We start from the raw sequence: 16,426 nt of genomic DNA on the forward strand, positions 1-16,426 counted from the left end.
TTTAAAGATTTTGAGAGTGGGGGGAGCAGAGAGTGTGCATGAGAGTGGGGAGGGTCAGAGGGAGAAGCAGACTCCCAGTGAGGGAGCCTGATCCTGGGACTCAGGGATCATGACTTGAGCTGAAGGCAGATGCTTAACCGACTGAGCCACATTCTCATCAGGTAGTGAACAAGGAGCCACATTCTCATCAGGAAGTCCAGGTGTAAAGCAGGTTTCAGGGTTGTCTGACTGAACAACTCAGTTATGTCATCAAGGGTCCAGAATCTTTTCCATCTGTCACCACTGCCATCTTCAGAATGTTAGTTTTGTCTTCAGGCTGTCCTTCTCCTGGTTACAAAATGGCCACCACAGTTCCTACCATCACGTCTAAACATGACCATGTGCTAAGGTGGAAGGGGAACTTAGGAGTCTCTTAGGAGTGAGGGAACCTTTCCCAGAAGCAGCTAAGCACAGTTCCTCTGATGACAAGAACTGCCAATACTCAAACTAATCACTGATAGGTGAGAATTTATCCCTGGCGTGAGAGAAGGGGTCACTATCTTCTCAGTCATGTCAGCTGGTCACCATCTAAACCAAACTGAAGCTCAGCTATCAAGGAAGAGGAGAGTGGATATTGAGTAGGCAACCAACAGTATCTGCCATGGTCATTCTCTGCACTCATTCACATTATTTCTGTTCTTTAATAAAGTTTTTAAATTTCCCTTCTGTGGTTCTTGCACTGTTCTCAGTAAGTTTATGCTTAACACTCCATATTTGCTTTTGCTGTGGTAATGCTTATTTCTGTGGTATTTGCTAATATATAGGAAAGCTCTTGATTATCAATCATCTCTTTAATTTTTTTTTATGTGTGTATCTCTATAAATTGCCTTAAATCCTTTTTTGAAGTAATAATAGATGTTAATTCAATATCGGGAAAGAAACCTTCAGGTAGAAGGGTCTTACATGAAACGGGACAAGGCAACAGGGTTGATGAATAATAAAACAAAGAATATTTTATTACTTTCCATTTCTGTGAAAAGAAAGGTTACATCTTAGTGCCTGGGAAAGAAATAGTAGTATGTGTTTTTCTCAGAACTTGTCTTAAAAGAATGCTTTGTGTGCCCGTCCATCCTAGAACATACTTAATGTTGAAACTGGATGATCAATAACCAACTGGATGACCAATAACCAGCATCTTTTAAGAATATCAGTCCTTTAAAGACCTCCCCCCACCATCAGCACAGCTTTTCTCCATGAGAATAATGGGAGATGGGTAGTTGGTTTTTCATATGGAGAAATTAAACAGAAATGAAGGAATTGGAGCTTTCTCACCTACTTATAGTTCTGAGCAAACTAGAGCAAAAATATTTGGGATCAGTACTCACTCAGGAAAGCAAATCGAGCATGGCCAATGCCACCATTCTTGTAGTGAACTCTACTACCTCCTATGTAACGATGAAAAAGAAGTTAAACAGTCCAGTATATGCTCCCAGTATCCCTCTTCTACACACATGCATGCACGCACATGCACACACATAGCACCAGAGTACATATTCTGAGACCATATTGATTTTTTAATGCTTTCAAGTCCATAGTATTTATAACTTTTTTTGAAATGTGGGTCAGCTTCTTTGAATATGAGTCTGTCAGTCACATGAAAAGGCTAGTACAAAAATGAGACCAGCCATCAGATGTTAGAGCTTTAAATACCCACACTAAGTAAAATCTACAGTTTGATAAACACTTCTTTCATGTGCTGAACTCCACTGCCACAGAGATAACATGCTCTCCGCCATTAAAGAACTCAGGACTCTTGAAAGATTTCGGGGAATGTGTAGCAAAAGGATCACATTTTAAAGGGGCAGCAGCTTACAATACTGAACTGTATTAGCATGTTTGCAGAATTTTTCTGCAGACCTAACTATGTTTGATATTATGTAAAGTTTTACTTTTTGATATATCCAAATGAAGATTCATGGTCATTGGCAATTATGTTCATATTTTCAGTAAACACCGAATTTTACTAAAGTATATAGATCTGTACAAGAGGTGGTTTCATCATGAAACTTATTTGAAATTTTTATAAGGAATCTATTTTAACATTGATGGCTGGAGAGAGGATGCGCTTTTGTGGGGTAGGGGTACCTCCGAAGTAGTAACCCTTTTCTCTGGTCTCTGATATTGTCACCATAATGTTAATACTCTTAGGCTGGGATTCTTTGCTGCAACAGTGCCTACTTTCCTAGAAGCTTTGAGGAAAGTAGAAATTTAAGTAGCTCATGGGCTTGACCATGATGCTAAGTCCACACACACAATAAACTGCATTTGGTTGTCATGTGTCAGTCATCTGTTTCCTCATATATATATTCAGGCTGAACCCCTTTAGTCAGAATACCACATGGATGACCTTGTCCTCCTCTCCTGCATTCAGTGGGGTGGCATAAATTGTTAGGTTATCTTATGGGTGGTGACACCAAGCTTGACCACTGGGTCAAGGTAGTGACTGCCAAATCTCTCCATTGCGAAGGCACATTTTTCTTTTGTGCTTACTTGGTAAGCCACAGGTTGATACTGAGGTAGTTGAATGTCTTGTTTCTCAACTTTTACCTGAGAGTTCTAACATCCAGTGAATGTTCTTGCTTGAATTAGTACATTGGGGGTATGAAGTAGTTATTTTCTTATTGCGCTATTTTTTCCTCTGTTAGCTGGTGTCCTTCTTAAAGAGCAGCTTCTCTCTCACACATACACCCCAACCTATAACCTTAGACTCGTTCCCTTTTTCCCCCAAGTTTTGTTGATTTAATCCATCAGAGTCTTTCTTCCTGATGCTCAGATTGTTCCCACATTGGCCTGCAACCCTTCAGACCTGCTTCTGTCTTCATTCCACGTGTCCTTCATTGTCTTTGAGCACATCTTTGCTTTTCTGGCACAAAGTATTCTAGACTCATCTCATACTTTCCTTGTGCCAGTTCTGGAATCTGCCACTTTTCCTTGGAGCCCTGACTCCTTTTAGTGGAGAATGGTATTTACAAACTAAGATCAGGGTGTTAGATGTATTTATTGCTATTGAGGTGTTGGTATCTCTAGGTCTTCTAATCATGAATTCATGTCAAAACCTTCTAAATATTTTGTTTTTGAGTTGTATTTTTGACGTATAATTTACCTATGATAAAATGTGCTCATTTTAAGTGTCGAGTTGCTATATTTTAGCAAACACACCCTTGTAACTATCACCTTATAATCATTTATAGGCAGTTTTCATCACGGCCTCCAATCTGCTTTCTCTCATTATAGATCAGTTTGCCTATTCTAGAATTTCATATAATTGCAATAGTACAGTATGTAGCCTTTTTTCTGGTTTCTTACAGCATTATGTTTCTGAGATTCATCTATGTTATGAATATCAATAGTTCATTACTTTGCTGAGTAATTATTGAACAGATGTATCACATATTGTTTATCTGTTTACAAGTTGATGTATGTTTGAGCTGTTTCCAGCCTATGGCTATTATGAATAAAGCTGCTGAGCTGCTGTGAACATTCAGGTGCATGTTTTTATATGGGCATAGGCTTTGCTTTCCCTCGAGTAAATACCTAGAAATGAAATTGCTGGGTCATATGATAAGTATATATATATTTTTTTTAACTTTGTAAGAAACCACCACATTGGTTTCCAAAGTGGTTATACCATTTTATCCTCCCACCAGGAATGTATAAGAGACCGAGTTACTCCACATCTTCATCATCACTTGGTATTGTCAGTCTTTTAATTTTAGCCATTCTGGTGGGTGTATAATGGTATCTTGTGATTTTAATTGCTGGCTTTAATTTGCTGATTTTTATTTTTAATGGAGAACATCTTTTCATGTGCTAATTGTTCGTTCATTTTTCTTTGAAATGTCTGTTCAAGTCTTTTGACCCGTTAATCATTTAATGTTAATAGTGGTTAATACTATTCATCCTTTAGACTTTTTTATTGAGCTGTAAGAATTCTGTGTATTCTGAATATAAGCTATTTGTCAGGGATATGTATTGGGATGTTTCCTTCCAGTCTGTGACTTACTTTTAAAAAATTGTTAACAGTATCTTTTGGGAGAGTAGAAAATTTTAAGTTCAATTTCTGAATTTTTTTAAAGTTTGAATTTTTTAGGTACTATCTGAGGAATCTTCACCTGCCCTAAGACTTCAAAGATTTTCTCCTGTATTTTCTTCTACAAGTTGTATAAATTCAGGTTTTGTATTTAGGTCTGTGATTCCATTTTGAGTTTTTATGCATTTGTGAGACATAGGGGTTGGAGTTCGTTCGTTCGTTCGTTCTTTCTTCTCTTTTTCTTTCTCTCTCTTTTTTTTTGACATAGATAGATGCAAAATTCTTCCACCATTGTGTGTTAAAACCATGTCCTTTCCCCCCATTGAATTGTCTTAGCATCTTAGTAAAAAAAAAAAAAAAAAAAACTGTCTGTGGGAAGAACGCCCTCTGAACTCTGATCTCTTTCATTTATTTACCTGTCTTTACATTAATATCACATTGTCTTGATTAGTATAGCTTTATAATAAGCAGAGCCCAAGCTAGCTCCTCCCAGACAATCTATACCAGGATTCACAAATTCATATGCTTTTAAGCATGTAGCATACTTAAGTTGGCCATGTATAAGCAGTTACTTAATTGGTATTAAAACTTAATTTAGGACTGAAACTGTGACCTGATTTATTTCACTTACTAAGGTTTTTAATTATGTTACTTTTTCATAGATTTCCTATAGTTCCTATGTTTCAAATGGTGTCTTCTCTATACATACTTTGCATATTAAATATACAGGAACATTTCTCATTTCCATACATACAACAGTGTTGCCTCCCTGTTGTATGTATGGAAATGTTGCCTCTCAGTTTCCCACTTTAGAGATAAGGATACCTCCTGTGACAGCACCAACTAGTAATCATGGTGATTGACACTGAGACTCAGCTTTGGGGCTGTGATGGGAGCAGTGGGGGACCGTGGACAACAGCAGAGGGCTAGGCTACACAGCCTTGCAGTGCCACTTTTGCCATATGTAATGCTAGCCCAGCTTGCCGAATTTTCAAGAGGCCAGAAATCTTTGCATTTTAACATATCTCAATTTAAAACACAACATCTCTGTGCAGGCCAAACCAAACTTTCCTGCAGAACCACATTTGGCGCCATGCTCCTCTGGTCTGCATGATAAATAAGAGTACAAAACGTGGGAGAAAATGCCTTTTGTTTTTGAGCACTTCCTTACTTTCTGGCTGTAAATCCTTACTCCAACAGTGAGAAACTTGACTCCTAATATCCACTGGCCACAATATATCTTTTTTTTTTTTTTAATTAAGGAATGCAGGGGAATATTCCTTTTAGGGGCCCATGCACCTGAGTTCCTTTCTTCCTGGAATATTTTTGGTCTTCTTGTCTCCATTGGTTACTGCTTCAGGCTTTAGGCTTAGCTCATGCTGATGTTCTCCAGGAAACTTCAGCAGCTCCCAGATCACATCATATCCTCTGCAGCCTGCTCCTGTAGTGCTGTCTACTTCCCTTACAGCCCTTATTAGCATAGAAGTTAAGTAACTAATTTTGCAATTCCATGTGTCATTGCTTTTTCTCTCCTGGGGTGTTGGCTTGGTAGGTGAGAACATTGTCAGCCTTGCTCAGGGCCTAGTACAGCACCGGACACACATTATGTGATAGATGTTTAGTGAAAAAATGCAGCAGGTATGGAAGAAATGTTAGACTTGATCTTCTACCCAATGACAGATGGGTTTATAATATAACATTAGGAACATTTCTGCTTTCTAGACTTCTTAGATACTTTATGCACCTCAAAAGTTCATGCTGTGGGAATGGGGGTATATGGAAATCATGCAAAAAAAAAAAAAAAGATCCAAGGCAATATAAAGATATGTGAAGGACATTGGAATGAATAGCATTGAGCCAAGGGTCAATGAGTTGAGGGAAATGGACGCTAAAATCATTAGGAGGCAGATGCAAGAAAGAGAAAGCACAGATACGACATTAATTTTCAAACTTGTTCCCAAGGAATTTTATGGGTATGTTGGATTATATAATGTAGTTTCTGCATTGGAAATATCAAATGTTTATGGACAGTGAGATTGGAAAAGGACCCTCAGCTCCAGGTCATCACTTCTGTATTCCTTCCTTATATTTGTCCTGCTCGCTCTTTTGTGTCTTCAGTTTTACTGGATTTCTGTTGGATTTAGGGTGTTTTTCTTTCCCACTGAAATGTTAAAAAAAAAAAAAGGATACCGAGAGTCATTCTTTAATGCAATTCTCCTTGAGGTTGCCTGTAGCATTTTAAATTGCAGAAGATCAAGAACTTTATTCATTTCCCTTTGGAAAAAAAATGAGACAAAATTTCACCTGAGTGGTATGTCTTGAAGGACGCTAAAGGCATTTAACTTTTTCTGTTTTACTCTAAGGGCATTCTGAGCTGCTCTCCTGTGTATAATCTCCCGAAGTGTTCCAGTCCCTGGAGCTGGCTCTTAGCTATCCTCCGAGGAGGGACCAAAAAGGATGTAAAGCTGCAGAAAAAAACAGTTGGCTAAAAAAACCAGGAGCTGTTTGTTGGAAAAGGTCACCAGATACGGGGAGGGGAAGTAGTCATTTGCCTCCCTCCTTTTCCCGGAGAAGATGAAGATAACCACCACCTGCCCTGGGATGGTTTCTGTTGTTGTTGTTGTTTTAAAGTAGTCTCCACAGCATTGGAGAGTAGAGCCCATCGCAGGGCTTGAACTCACAGCCCTGAATTCAAGACCTGAGCTGAGATCAAGACTCAGCAGCAGGTATGGAAGACTGAGTCAGCCAGCCAGCCCTGCCCCTGGATAGTTTAAATGGCATTTAGGAGGAGCGTGGAGATGTACCACACGTTTCTTTGGTGTCCTTTGTAGCCGCTGGGTCTGTGGAAATTACTCTGCCCGTGATTTTGACTGGTTAACGTCGCTCTGCCAGTCCTGACTATTTAATTGAGGTCGTGGCGGGAGAAATAAAGGACAGATTATGACTTTGGCATTGAATAAACAGGAAGAGAATTCTTTGGGGATCTATTCGTAATGTGGTAACTCTTAGAAATATGTGAATTGCTTCCTCTTTGTCTTCCTATCTAGTGCTTTAGTCCTCTGTCTTAGCTTGGGGCTCACACCAGGCACTTGAATTTGTGCCTGTTACGTAACTACTATTTTGTGTTAAGAAAGTAACAAAACTTTTAAATACTGAGAATATTTCAGTTATATGAAAGTGTTTTTTACTTTTAATAGTAACAGTCATTGTAATCTCCCTCCCCCCACCCTTCTCAGAAAAGAAGGTGCCTGCCCAGGAATCCTTAAAGAGCATAGATTGAGTGAAAAGGACACAGAACAAAGGATAGCTCCCAGGGGTGAAATGAAGAAGTTCTGTAAATAGCTGTGCTATTTTCCTTTGAAATGTCTGGCACATTCTATGTGGTAATGGTGGTGGTGTACCGAGGGGCCGTGTGTCTAACTCTGATGAAGCATTCCACATTGACTCTCAGAGTGGTGCACACATGGCAAGGGCATCTGGATCTTTCCAAAGTATTAAACTACTTAAATGACAAACTTCTTTTTTTTTTAATTTAGCATACTCGGAAACATAATCCTGGCATATCACCTGCGTTCATATAGTCACTCCTTCACCTCTGAACACCCAAGTCTGTGAAAAAAATCAAACACAAGTAAGTGTTAGCTCTGAGCTGCTCTCAGGAATTTGGAATGTGTTAAGCCAAACCTGCATTTTCTAGCAAGAAACTGGCACAGAAATGTGAAGTTTTGCTTCTTGGATTCATCTCATTACCTAGAACCTGAGGCTATTCTGAAGGCTGCGGGCCAAATCCTACATGTCTTTCATGGCCCAGCTTAAGTGAAAAGCCTGCCACAATACGTGCTTGGCCATGTTTAATTCCCTCATGCTAATGGTCTCACAGTTATGGTTTATTATTCTCTTTAATGGCAATTTCTTGGGCGCCTGGGTGGCTCAGTTGGTTAAGTGACTGCCTTCGGCTCAGGTCATGATCCTGGAGTCCCAGGATCGAGTCCCGCATCGGGCTCCCTGCTCAGCGGGGAGTCTGCTTCTCCCTCTGACCCTCTTCCCTCTCATGCTCTCTTTCATTCTCTCTCTCTCAAATAAATAAATAAAATCTTAAAAAAAAATGGCGATTTCTCCATTCCTATTTTAAAAAACATTTTTAACTTCTGTTCGTTTATTGTCTGTCCTTTTTTCATTGTGAACTTGTCCCTTGGCCTGCACAGGCACACACTGCTTGCTTGTTACACGTGGTCTTCATTTCATTTACTACCTGGTGCTTATCAAGAATTTTTTGGCACCTGATGCACGCAGGGCATAACCTATGCATTTTCAAGAGGACACACGAGGCTGAGGTGGGGTCTGTTTACCAGTGTTTAGCAGATTTGAAAATTTAGTGCTCTGCGCAAAAGCAATTTAGGAGCTGAAAAATCACATTAGGGAAATACCAAAAAAGAACAGAGTACTATTTTTAGTACTTTATAGATAGATGTAAGGCCATTGTGTCAATTGAGGAAAAACACATGTATTAGATTTTTAGTTTCTTCATATGTTTGGCATGTTTGATACATAAAACAAAAAAAGTAGAAATGTTTATGTTTTCCACAGTGTGTGAGGGAACAGGAGTTTGAAGGTAGAGTGATTTGGGGAGAGGGCTATATTTCTGTGGAAATTTAATAAATTTTCTGGGTTTTTTTTTTCCCCATCTATGGAGAAGACCTAGGACATAAGCATTAAACGTTAGTATTGATTCAAGAATTAAGTCACGAGAACATTGCTGAGGAAAATTAAAAATCTAAGTGAAGAGCTAGGTCATATTCGTGGGTTTAGAAGACTCGATTTTAAGCTTGTCAGTTCTCACCAAATTGATATATAGATTTAATGCAATCCCAATCAAAATTTGCTAAAATGAACAAGTGCATCTGAAACTCGTATGGAAAGGAAAAGAAATTAGAACAGTCAAAACAACTTTGGTGAAGAAGAACAGAGGACTAACACTGCCTGATTACCAGGGTTATTATAAAGCTACAGTAAATCAGGACAGTGTTAGCATCAAGATCACCAAATGGACCAGCCGATCAGAGGAGAACGTCCATAAATAAACCCACTCATATTCGGCAACTTATTTTTGACAAAGGTGCAAAGACAATGCAGTTGTTCTGGGACAGTTGCATATCCATTTACATATTGTTGTTGGAACAATTGGATATCCATATGCAAAAAGAAGAAAGAAAATAACTTCAGGAGTGTTTGGGTGGTACAGTCAGTCTCTCATACCATACTCACAAATTAATTCAAAATAGATCATCACCTAAATAGATCATAAACCTAAAACCTACAACTATAATACTTGTAGAGAGGAGGAGAAAACTCTTGTGATTTTGTGTTAGGCAAAGATCTTATTTTTTTTAAGAGTTTATTTTAGAGAGATAGGGAAAGAGAGAGTGCTCACAAGAAGGAGATGAGCAGAGGGAGAGGGAGATAATCTCCAACAGACTCCATGCTGAGCGCAGAGCCTGATGGGGTGGGCGTGGGGGCGGGGGGGCGGCTCGACCCCAAAACCCTGAGATCATGACCTGAGCTGAAACCAAGAGTCAGTCACTTAACCAACGGAGCCACCCAGGCGCCCCTGAGTTAGGCAAAGATTTTAGATATAACATCAAAAGCATCATCCATGAAAGAACAAATTGATGAATTAGATGGACTTTATCAACATTAAAAGTTCTGTTTTTCAAAACACATTATTACGAGAATGAACATTATGATAAGCCACAGACTGGGATAAAATATAAATATAAAATATTGTAAATCACAATTATGAAAATTCATAAATCATAAATCATCTGAGAAGGGGTTTGTATGCAGAATATATAAATAACTCTCAAAACTCAATAGCAAAAAAGTAAACAGTTTTAAAAACAGGCAAAAGATTTGAACGTATATTTCACCAAAAAGATTATGCATGGCAAATAAGCACATGAAAGATAGTCAACATCATTATAGAAAAATGCAAATTAAAAGCACAGTGAGATACTACTATCTATGAGACTGGCTAAAATTAAACATTGACCACACGTGTTGATGAGGATGTGCAGTAACTGGGACTCTCACACACTCTAGTGAGAATGTAAAATGGTGCAAGCACTTTGAAAAATAATTTGGCAGTTTCTTAAAAAGTTAAATGTATACATACCATGTGATCCAGTCATTCCCCTCAGGTATCTATCAAAAGAAAAAAAGTGAAGTTCATATGTACACAAATGTTCACAGCTGCTTCATCTGTAATAGCCACAAGTTGGAAACAACCTATATGTCTGTCAACAGGCAAATGGATAAAAACAAAAACAACCTGTGGCACATCCATACCACAAAATACTCTTTGGTAATATGAAGGAGTTAACTATTGATATATTGTAGCATGGATGAATCTTTTTATAGTTGTACAGAGTAAAAGAAGCCAAATGAAAAAGTACATGCTGTGTGATTCCATTCAGACACAGTTCTATGAAATGCAAACTAATGCATAGGGACAAGAGCTCAGTGGTATAGGGGATGAGCAGATGGGATCCAGGATGTAGAGGGTGATGGGAGGGATGGATTAAGAAATGAGCACAAGGGAACTTTGCGGGATAATGAATATGTTCATCATTGTGGTGATGGTTTCATGGCTACATACATGTATCAACATGTATCACATTTTACACTTTAAAAATTACATTTTATTCTTTCAGGGATCCCCCAAGACTAGCCATGTGTTTGGTGATCGACTGGGACACATAGCACCCAGCATATAGTTGTACTTGAGGCTTAGATTTATGACAGTGACACAGTAAAGATACATAGCCAGCTCAGTGAGGGAACAAGAAGGGTCTGGAGGAATCCATGTGTAGACTCCCTATGTTCTCTCCCTCCCACAAGGGGTCACACAAGCACATCTTCCCTCCAGCAGCAAAACTGTCATCCCAGGTGTGCGATGCTTATGCCCTGGGAAACCCATGTAACGTTCAGGGTTCAGGGTTTTTTATCGTCATGTAGGCACCTCCTGCCCGCCAATGTTTCAGATTCCCAAAAGGAAAACAGGTGTTTAGTGCCCTCAGGCAGACAAAACTTTGAGTGTGGGGACTGTTTGAAAAGCCAGGTTCCCAGATGCCAGCCAAGGGCCAGCCTTATAAGCAAGTCTCTTCGACAGTAGTCTCTGAACTATGAACTCTTTTCTACAATTATACCTCAGTAGGACTTTTTAAAAATCCTCATATAAGTTAGTATGAGCACAAGGCAATGGTGATTAATTTATTGAGAAAGTAATAGGTTATAAAAATAATTCTAGATTTGTGGAAGACCAATACAGTGAGGTCTTTGTTACCTGAAATGCTTCATGCCTTTAAATCTTTTTGGAGTGAGGTGGGAGATTAGTAAGTGAAATTGGAATGCCTGGGAAATGGGAGCTTCTAGTTATTTTTTTTCTTTAATGATAAGACTTTTCATTTGAGGAGCGCCTGGGTGGCTCAGTCGGTTAAGCATCTGCCTTCGGCTCTGGTCATGATCCTGGGGTCCTGGGATCAAGCCCCTCATCAGGTCAGGCTCTCTGCTCAGCAGGAAGCCTCCTTCTCCCTCTGCTGCTCCCCCTGCTTGTGCGTGCGCGCTCTCTCTCTCTCTCTCTCTCTGTCAAATAAATAAAATCTTAAAAATGAGACTTTTCATTTGAATAATATTTGCAAATATTTCCCAAGTATATAATTTTTCTTAAAAAAAAAATCCTTGATTGATAATCATTATTTTAACCATTGGTTAACTGATCATGACCCAGTTCTGTAGCAAATAAAAGACAAAGCTTTGGTGTTGGGGGGGGGGAAGCTTTGGTGTTGAAATTGTCATTACAACAGGCCCACCAAATGCAGCTGGGTAGGTTACGCCCAAGGACACCCCCAGCTAAGGGGGTGAGTGGAGCTGACATCAGCCTGTACTTTAATGGCCAAGCCACAGGCCCCTGCATATGTGTGTGCCCGAGAAAAGGGAAGCTTTAGTTTGCACAAAGGTGTCTTGTGGGCTGCTTCTGGTCCTGTTCAACACGTGTCTTAGAGGGTGGTGGTGGTGGTGGTTTTCCCCCAAAATGCTGCCCCAATAGCCAGCTTTGTTGTGAACATGTCTTTCCCCTTAAAGAAATCCAGCAAATCACTTTCAGTGGAGGGCTGTCTTTAACCAGAACTCTGCCAGGTGCTACAGAGCTACAGTGTGTGCTTGGAGAGAGAGGGCCAGCTTCTGCAGCTGAGCGCATGACACATTTCCTCCTCTAGTTGGGCCCAGTTTCCCTCGAAAGGTGGAATGTAGGGTACATTTTACTTTTTGTCTCTCTGGAGAATGCCTGGTATTTGTTCTGTATCTGGATGCCATTAGTAACGCCCCCAGCCACTATTTCTGTGTATGTATAAATAAAAAATTCATAGAAAGGCAACTCCTGTGGCTTCTCTGAGTGAAATTTTTGCTGTTACTGAGCAATCAAGTTTCCTAAAGGGAAGTCAAGCCTCTCACTTCCAAAGATGCAAAGTTTGAAGATTCAACTTTGAAACAAATAGAAAATATTTTTGATAGTCACAACTTAGCTTCAAATAAGTGATGTTCAGATACTGACACCCACTTTATTTCTTTTAAGCCTTGAGCTGCCAGCTGACCGCGACAGAGGGTGGCCGATGGTGCCAAGCAGCTGCACATCGGGCCACAGGCTGCCAGTAGGAGGGTTCTGTTCGGAACCTTCAGCTTCTGAAAATCTATGTCACCCCACCCACCCCATTTCTTCTGTGTGGTTCACATTTCTTTCCTCCCTTCAGGTTATTTTCCCTCAGGAAACTTAAACCACCTCTCTTTCCCCTTTTTATAGATGCGAACTACACGCAAAGTCTCTGTCTGGCCAGTGGGCCTGGTTGGTGGGCGACGCTATGAACGTCCGTTGGTGGAAAACGGCAAAGTCGTTGGCTGGTACACCGGCTGGAGAGCAGACAGGCCTTTTGCCATCGACATGGCAGGTGAGGAGTGTGGGTGGTGACTTTTGCTCCTCCCTGATTGTTTTTCCAGTGGTCCTGTTTGTTGTAACAGTGTCCTGGAGGAAGGAAGCTTTGAAGGACCCTAGATCCTATTACATTCAGCAGATAAACTAAGGAAACTTTCAAGACAGGCTTTTTGATTAATTCAAGTAGAAATGGACTTTGTGGGTGTTAAGAAATGCTCATTCTGTCCCATTTTTTTCAGCTCTCTATGTGGCCATCTCTTCAACAAGCATCTGTGCGCCAGGTGCTGGGCTGGGTGTCCGGTCAGTGGTGGGAACCAGACTTGGCCCCTCCTCACCGGGGCTGCTGCCCGTGCTCTCTGGTACCCCTCTCTAGGAGTCCAGTTGGTTTCAGTATATCACATGCTTATTGATAAGTCTAAGAATGATTTGAAATTGACAAGCTAATCATTTTAATGCTTAATAAATTCAGTGCTTCTTGATACATTTAATAGCTGAAACATAAAATTGGATTTCTGGTTTTTCAGACATTAACTGAGTATAACTGTCTTTTAAAGTTTATATCCCCCGGAGCACCTGGGTGGCTCAATCGGTTAAGAGTCCAACACTTAATTTTGGCTGAGGTCATGATCTCAGGGTTGTAAGATCGAGCCCTGCTTTGGGCTCTGTGCTGGGCATGGAGTCTGCTTCAGATTCTCACTCTCTGCCCTTCCCCCCCCCCAAAAATAGTTTTTATTCTCTGACCAACCCACTGAATTGAGTGAGACCAGTAATAGTCCACAAATCCTAAAATGCGTCACTTTATGGTAATGTTTTATATAAAACGATGCCTATGGTAACTGGAAGGATGCAGTTTATTCTTTTTTTTTAATTTTTTTATTGTTATGTTAGTCACAATACATTACATCATTAGTTTTTGATGTAGTGTTCCATGATTCATTGTTTGTGCATAACACCCAGTGCTCCATGCAGAACGTGCCCTCTTTAATACCCATCACCAGGCTAACCCATCCTCCCACCCCCTTCCCCTCTAGAACCCTCAGTTTGTTTTTCAGAGTCCATGGTCTCTCATGGTTCATCACCCCCGCCGATTTCACACCTCCTTCATTCTTCCCTTCCTGCTATCTTTTTTTTTCTTAACATATACTGCATTATTTTTTCAGAGGTACAGGTCTGTGATTCAACAGTCTTACACAATTCACAGCGCTCACCATAGCACATACCCTCCCCAATGTCTATCACCCAGCCACCCCATCCCTCCCACCCCCTACCACTCCAGCAACCCTCAGTTTGTTTCCTGAGATTAAGAATTTCTCATATCAGTGAGGTCATATGATACATGTCTTTCTCTGATTGACTTATTTCGCTCAGCATAACACCCTCTAGTTCCATCACGTCGTTGCAAATGGCAAGATCTCATTCCTTTTGATGGCAGTATAATATTCCATTGTATATATATACCACTTCTTCTTTATCCATTCATCTGTCGATGGACATCTTGGCTCTTTCCACAGTTTGGCTATTGTGGACATTGCTGCTATAAACATCAGTGTGCATGTACCCCTTCAGATCCCTACATTTGTATCTTTGGGGTAAATACCCAGTAGTGCAATTGTTGGATTGTACGGTAGCTCTATTTTCAACTTTTTGAGAAACCTCCATATGTTTTCCAGAGTGGTTGCACCAGTTTGCATTCCCACGAACAGGGTAGGAGGGTTCCCCTTGCTCCGCATCCCCGCCAACATCTGTAGTTTCCTGACTTCTTAATTTTAGCCATTCTGACTGGTGTGAGGTGGTATCTCATTGAGGTTTTTGATTTGGATTTCCCTGATGCCAAGAGATGTTGAGCACTTTTTCATGTGTCTGTTGGCCATTTGGATGTCTTCTTTGGAAAAATGTCTGTTCATGTCTTCTGCCCATTTCTTGATTGGATCATTTGTTCTTTGGGCGTTGAGTTTGATAAGTTCTTTATAGATTTTGGATACTAGCCCTTTATCTGATATGTCATTTGCAAATATCTTCTCCCATTCTGTTGGTTGTCTTTTGGTTTTGTGGACTGTTTCTTTTGCTGTGCAAAAGCTTTTTATCTTGATGAAGTCCCAATAGTTCATTTTTGCCCTTGTTTCCCTTGCCTTTGGTGATGTTTCTAGGAAGAAGTTGCTGTGGCTGAGGTCGAAGAGGTTGCTGCCTGTATTCTCCTTTAGGACGTTGATGGACTCCTGTCTCACATTTAGGTCTTTCAACCATTTTGAGTCTACTTTTGTGTGTGGTGTAAGGAAATGGTCCAGTTTCATTCTTCTGCATGGGGCTGTCCAATTTTCCCAACACCATTAGTTGAAGAGACTGTCTTTTTTCCACTGGACATTCTTTCCTGCTTTGCCGAAAATGAGTTGACCATAGAGTTGAGGGTCCATTTCTGGGCTCTCGATTCTGTTCCATTGATCTATGTGTCTGTTTTTGTGCCACTACCACACTGTCTTGATGATGACAGCTTTGTAATAGAGCTGGAAGTCCGGAATTGTGATGCCACCAGCTTTGCTTTTCTTTTTCAACATTCCTCTGGCTATGCAGGGTCTTTTCTAGTTCCATAGAAATTTTAGGATTATTTGTTCCTGTTCTTTGAAAAAAGTGGATGGTATTTTGATGGGGATTGCATTGAATGTGTAGATTGCTCTAGGTAGCATTGACATCTTTACGGTATTTGTTCTTCCAATCCCTGAGCATGGAACGTTTTTCCATTTCTTTGTGTCTTCCTCAATTACTTTCCTGAGTATTTTATAGTTTTCTGAGTACGGATCCTTTGCCTCTTTGGTTAGATTTATTCCTAGGTATCTTATGATTTTGGGTGCAATTGTAAGTGGGATCGACTCCTTAATTTCTCTTTCTTCTGTCTTGTTGTGGGTGTATAGCAATGCCGCTGATTTCTGGGCATCGATTTTATATCCTGCCACTTTACTGAATTCCTGTATGAGTTCTAGCAGTTTTGGGGTGGAGTCTTTTGGGTTTTCCATGTAAAGTATCATATCATCTGCAAACAGTGAGAGTCTGACTTCTTTGCCGATTTGGATGCCTTTTATTTATTTTTGTTGTCTGATTGCTGTGGCTAGGACTGCTCATACTATGTTGAATAGCAGTGGTGATAGTGGACATCCCTGCTGTGTTCCTGACCTTAGGGGGAAAGCTCTCAGTTTTTCCCCATTGACAATGATATTCGCTGTAGGTTTTTCATGGATGGCTTTTATGATATTGAGGTATGTACCCTCTATCCCTATACTCTGAAGAGTTTTGATCAAGAAAGGATGCTGTACTTTGTCAAATGCTTTTTCTGCATCTATTAAGAGGATCATATGATTCTTGTTCTTTCTTTTGTTAATGTA

General features: G+C 40.2%; 1 protein-coding gene across 1 annotated transcript in view; it reads left to right on the forward strand.

Annotated features, from left to right (window-relative positions):
• The window catches only part of B3GAT2 (beta-1,3-glucuronyltransferase 2), a 74,240-nt gene that overhangs the window by 26,980 nt on the left and 30,834 nt on the right, over positions 1-16,426 (forward strand). Inside the window, exon 2 of the mRNA XM_028097740.2 lies at positions 12,924-13,068. Coding sequence (XP_027953541.1) covers positions 12,924-13,068 — 145 coding nt within the window. The remainder of the gene's footprint in view (positions 1-12,923; positions 13,069-16,426) is intronic.

This window comes from Eumetopias jubatus, unplaced genomic scaffold (genome assembly GCF_037043125.1).
Source record: "Eumetopias jubatus isolate StellerSeaLion01/CBP00866 unplaced genomic scaffold, mEumJub1_p1.0 scaffold_6, whole genome shotgun sequence".
Classification (NCBI taxonomy): Eukaryota; Metazoa; Chordata; class Mammalia; order Carnivora; family Otariidae; genus Eumetopias; species Eumetopias jubatus.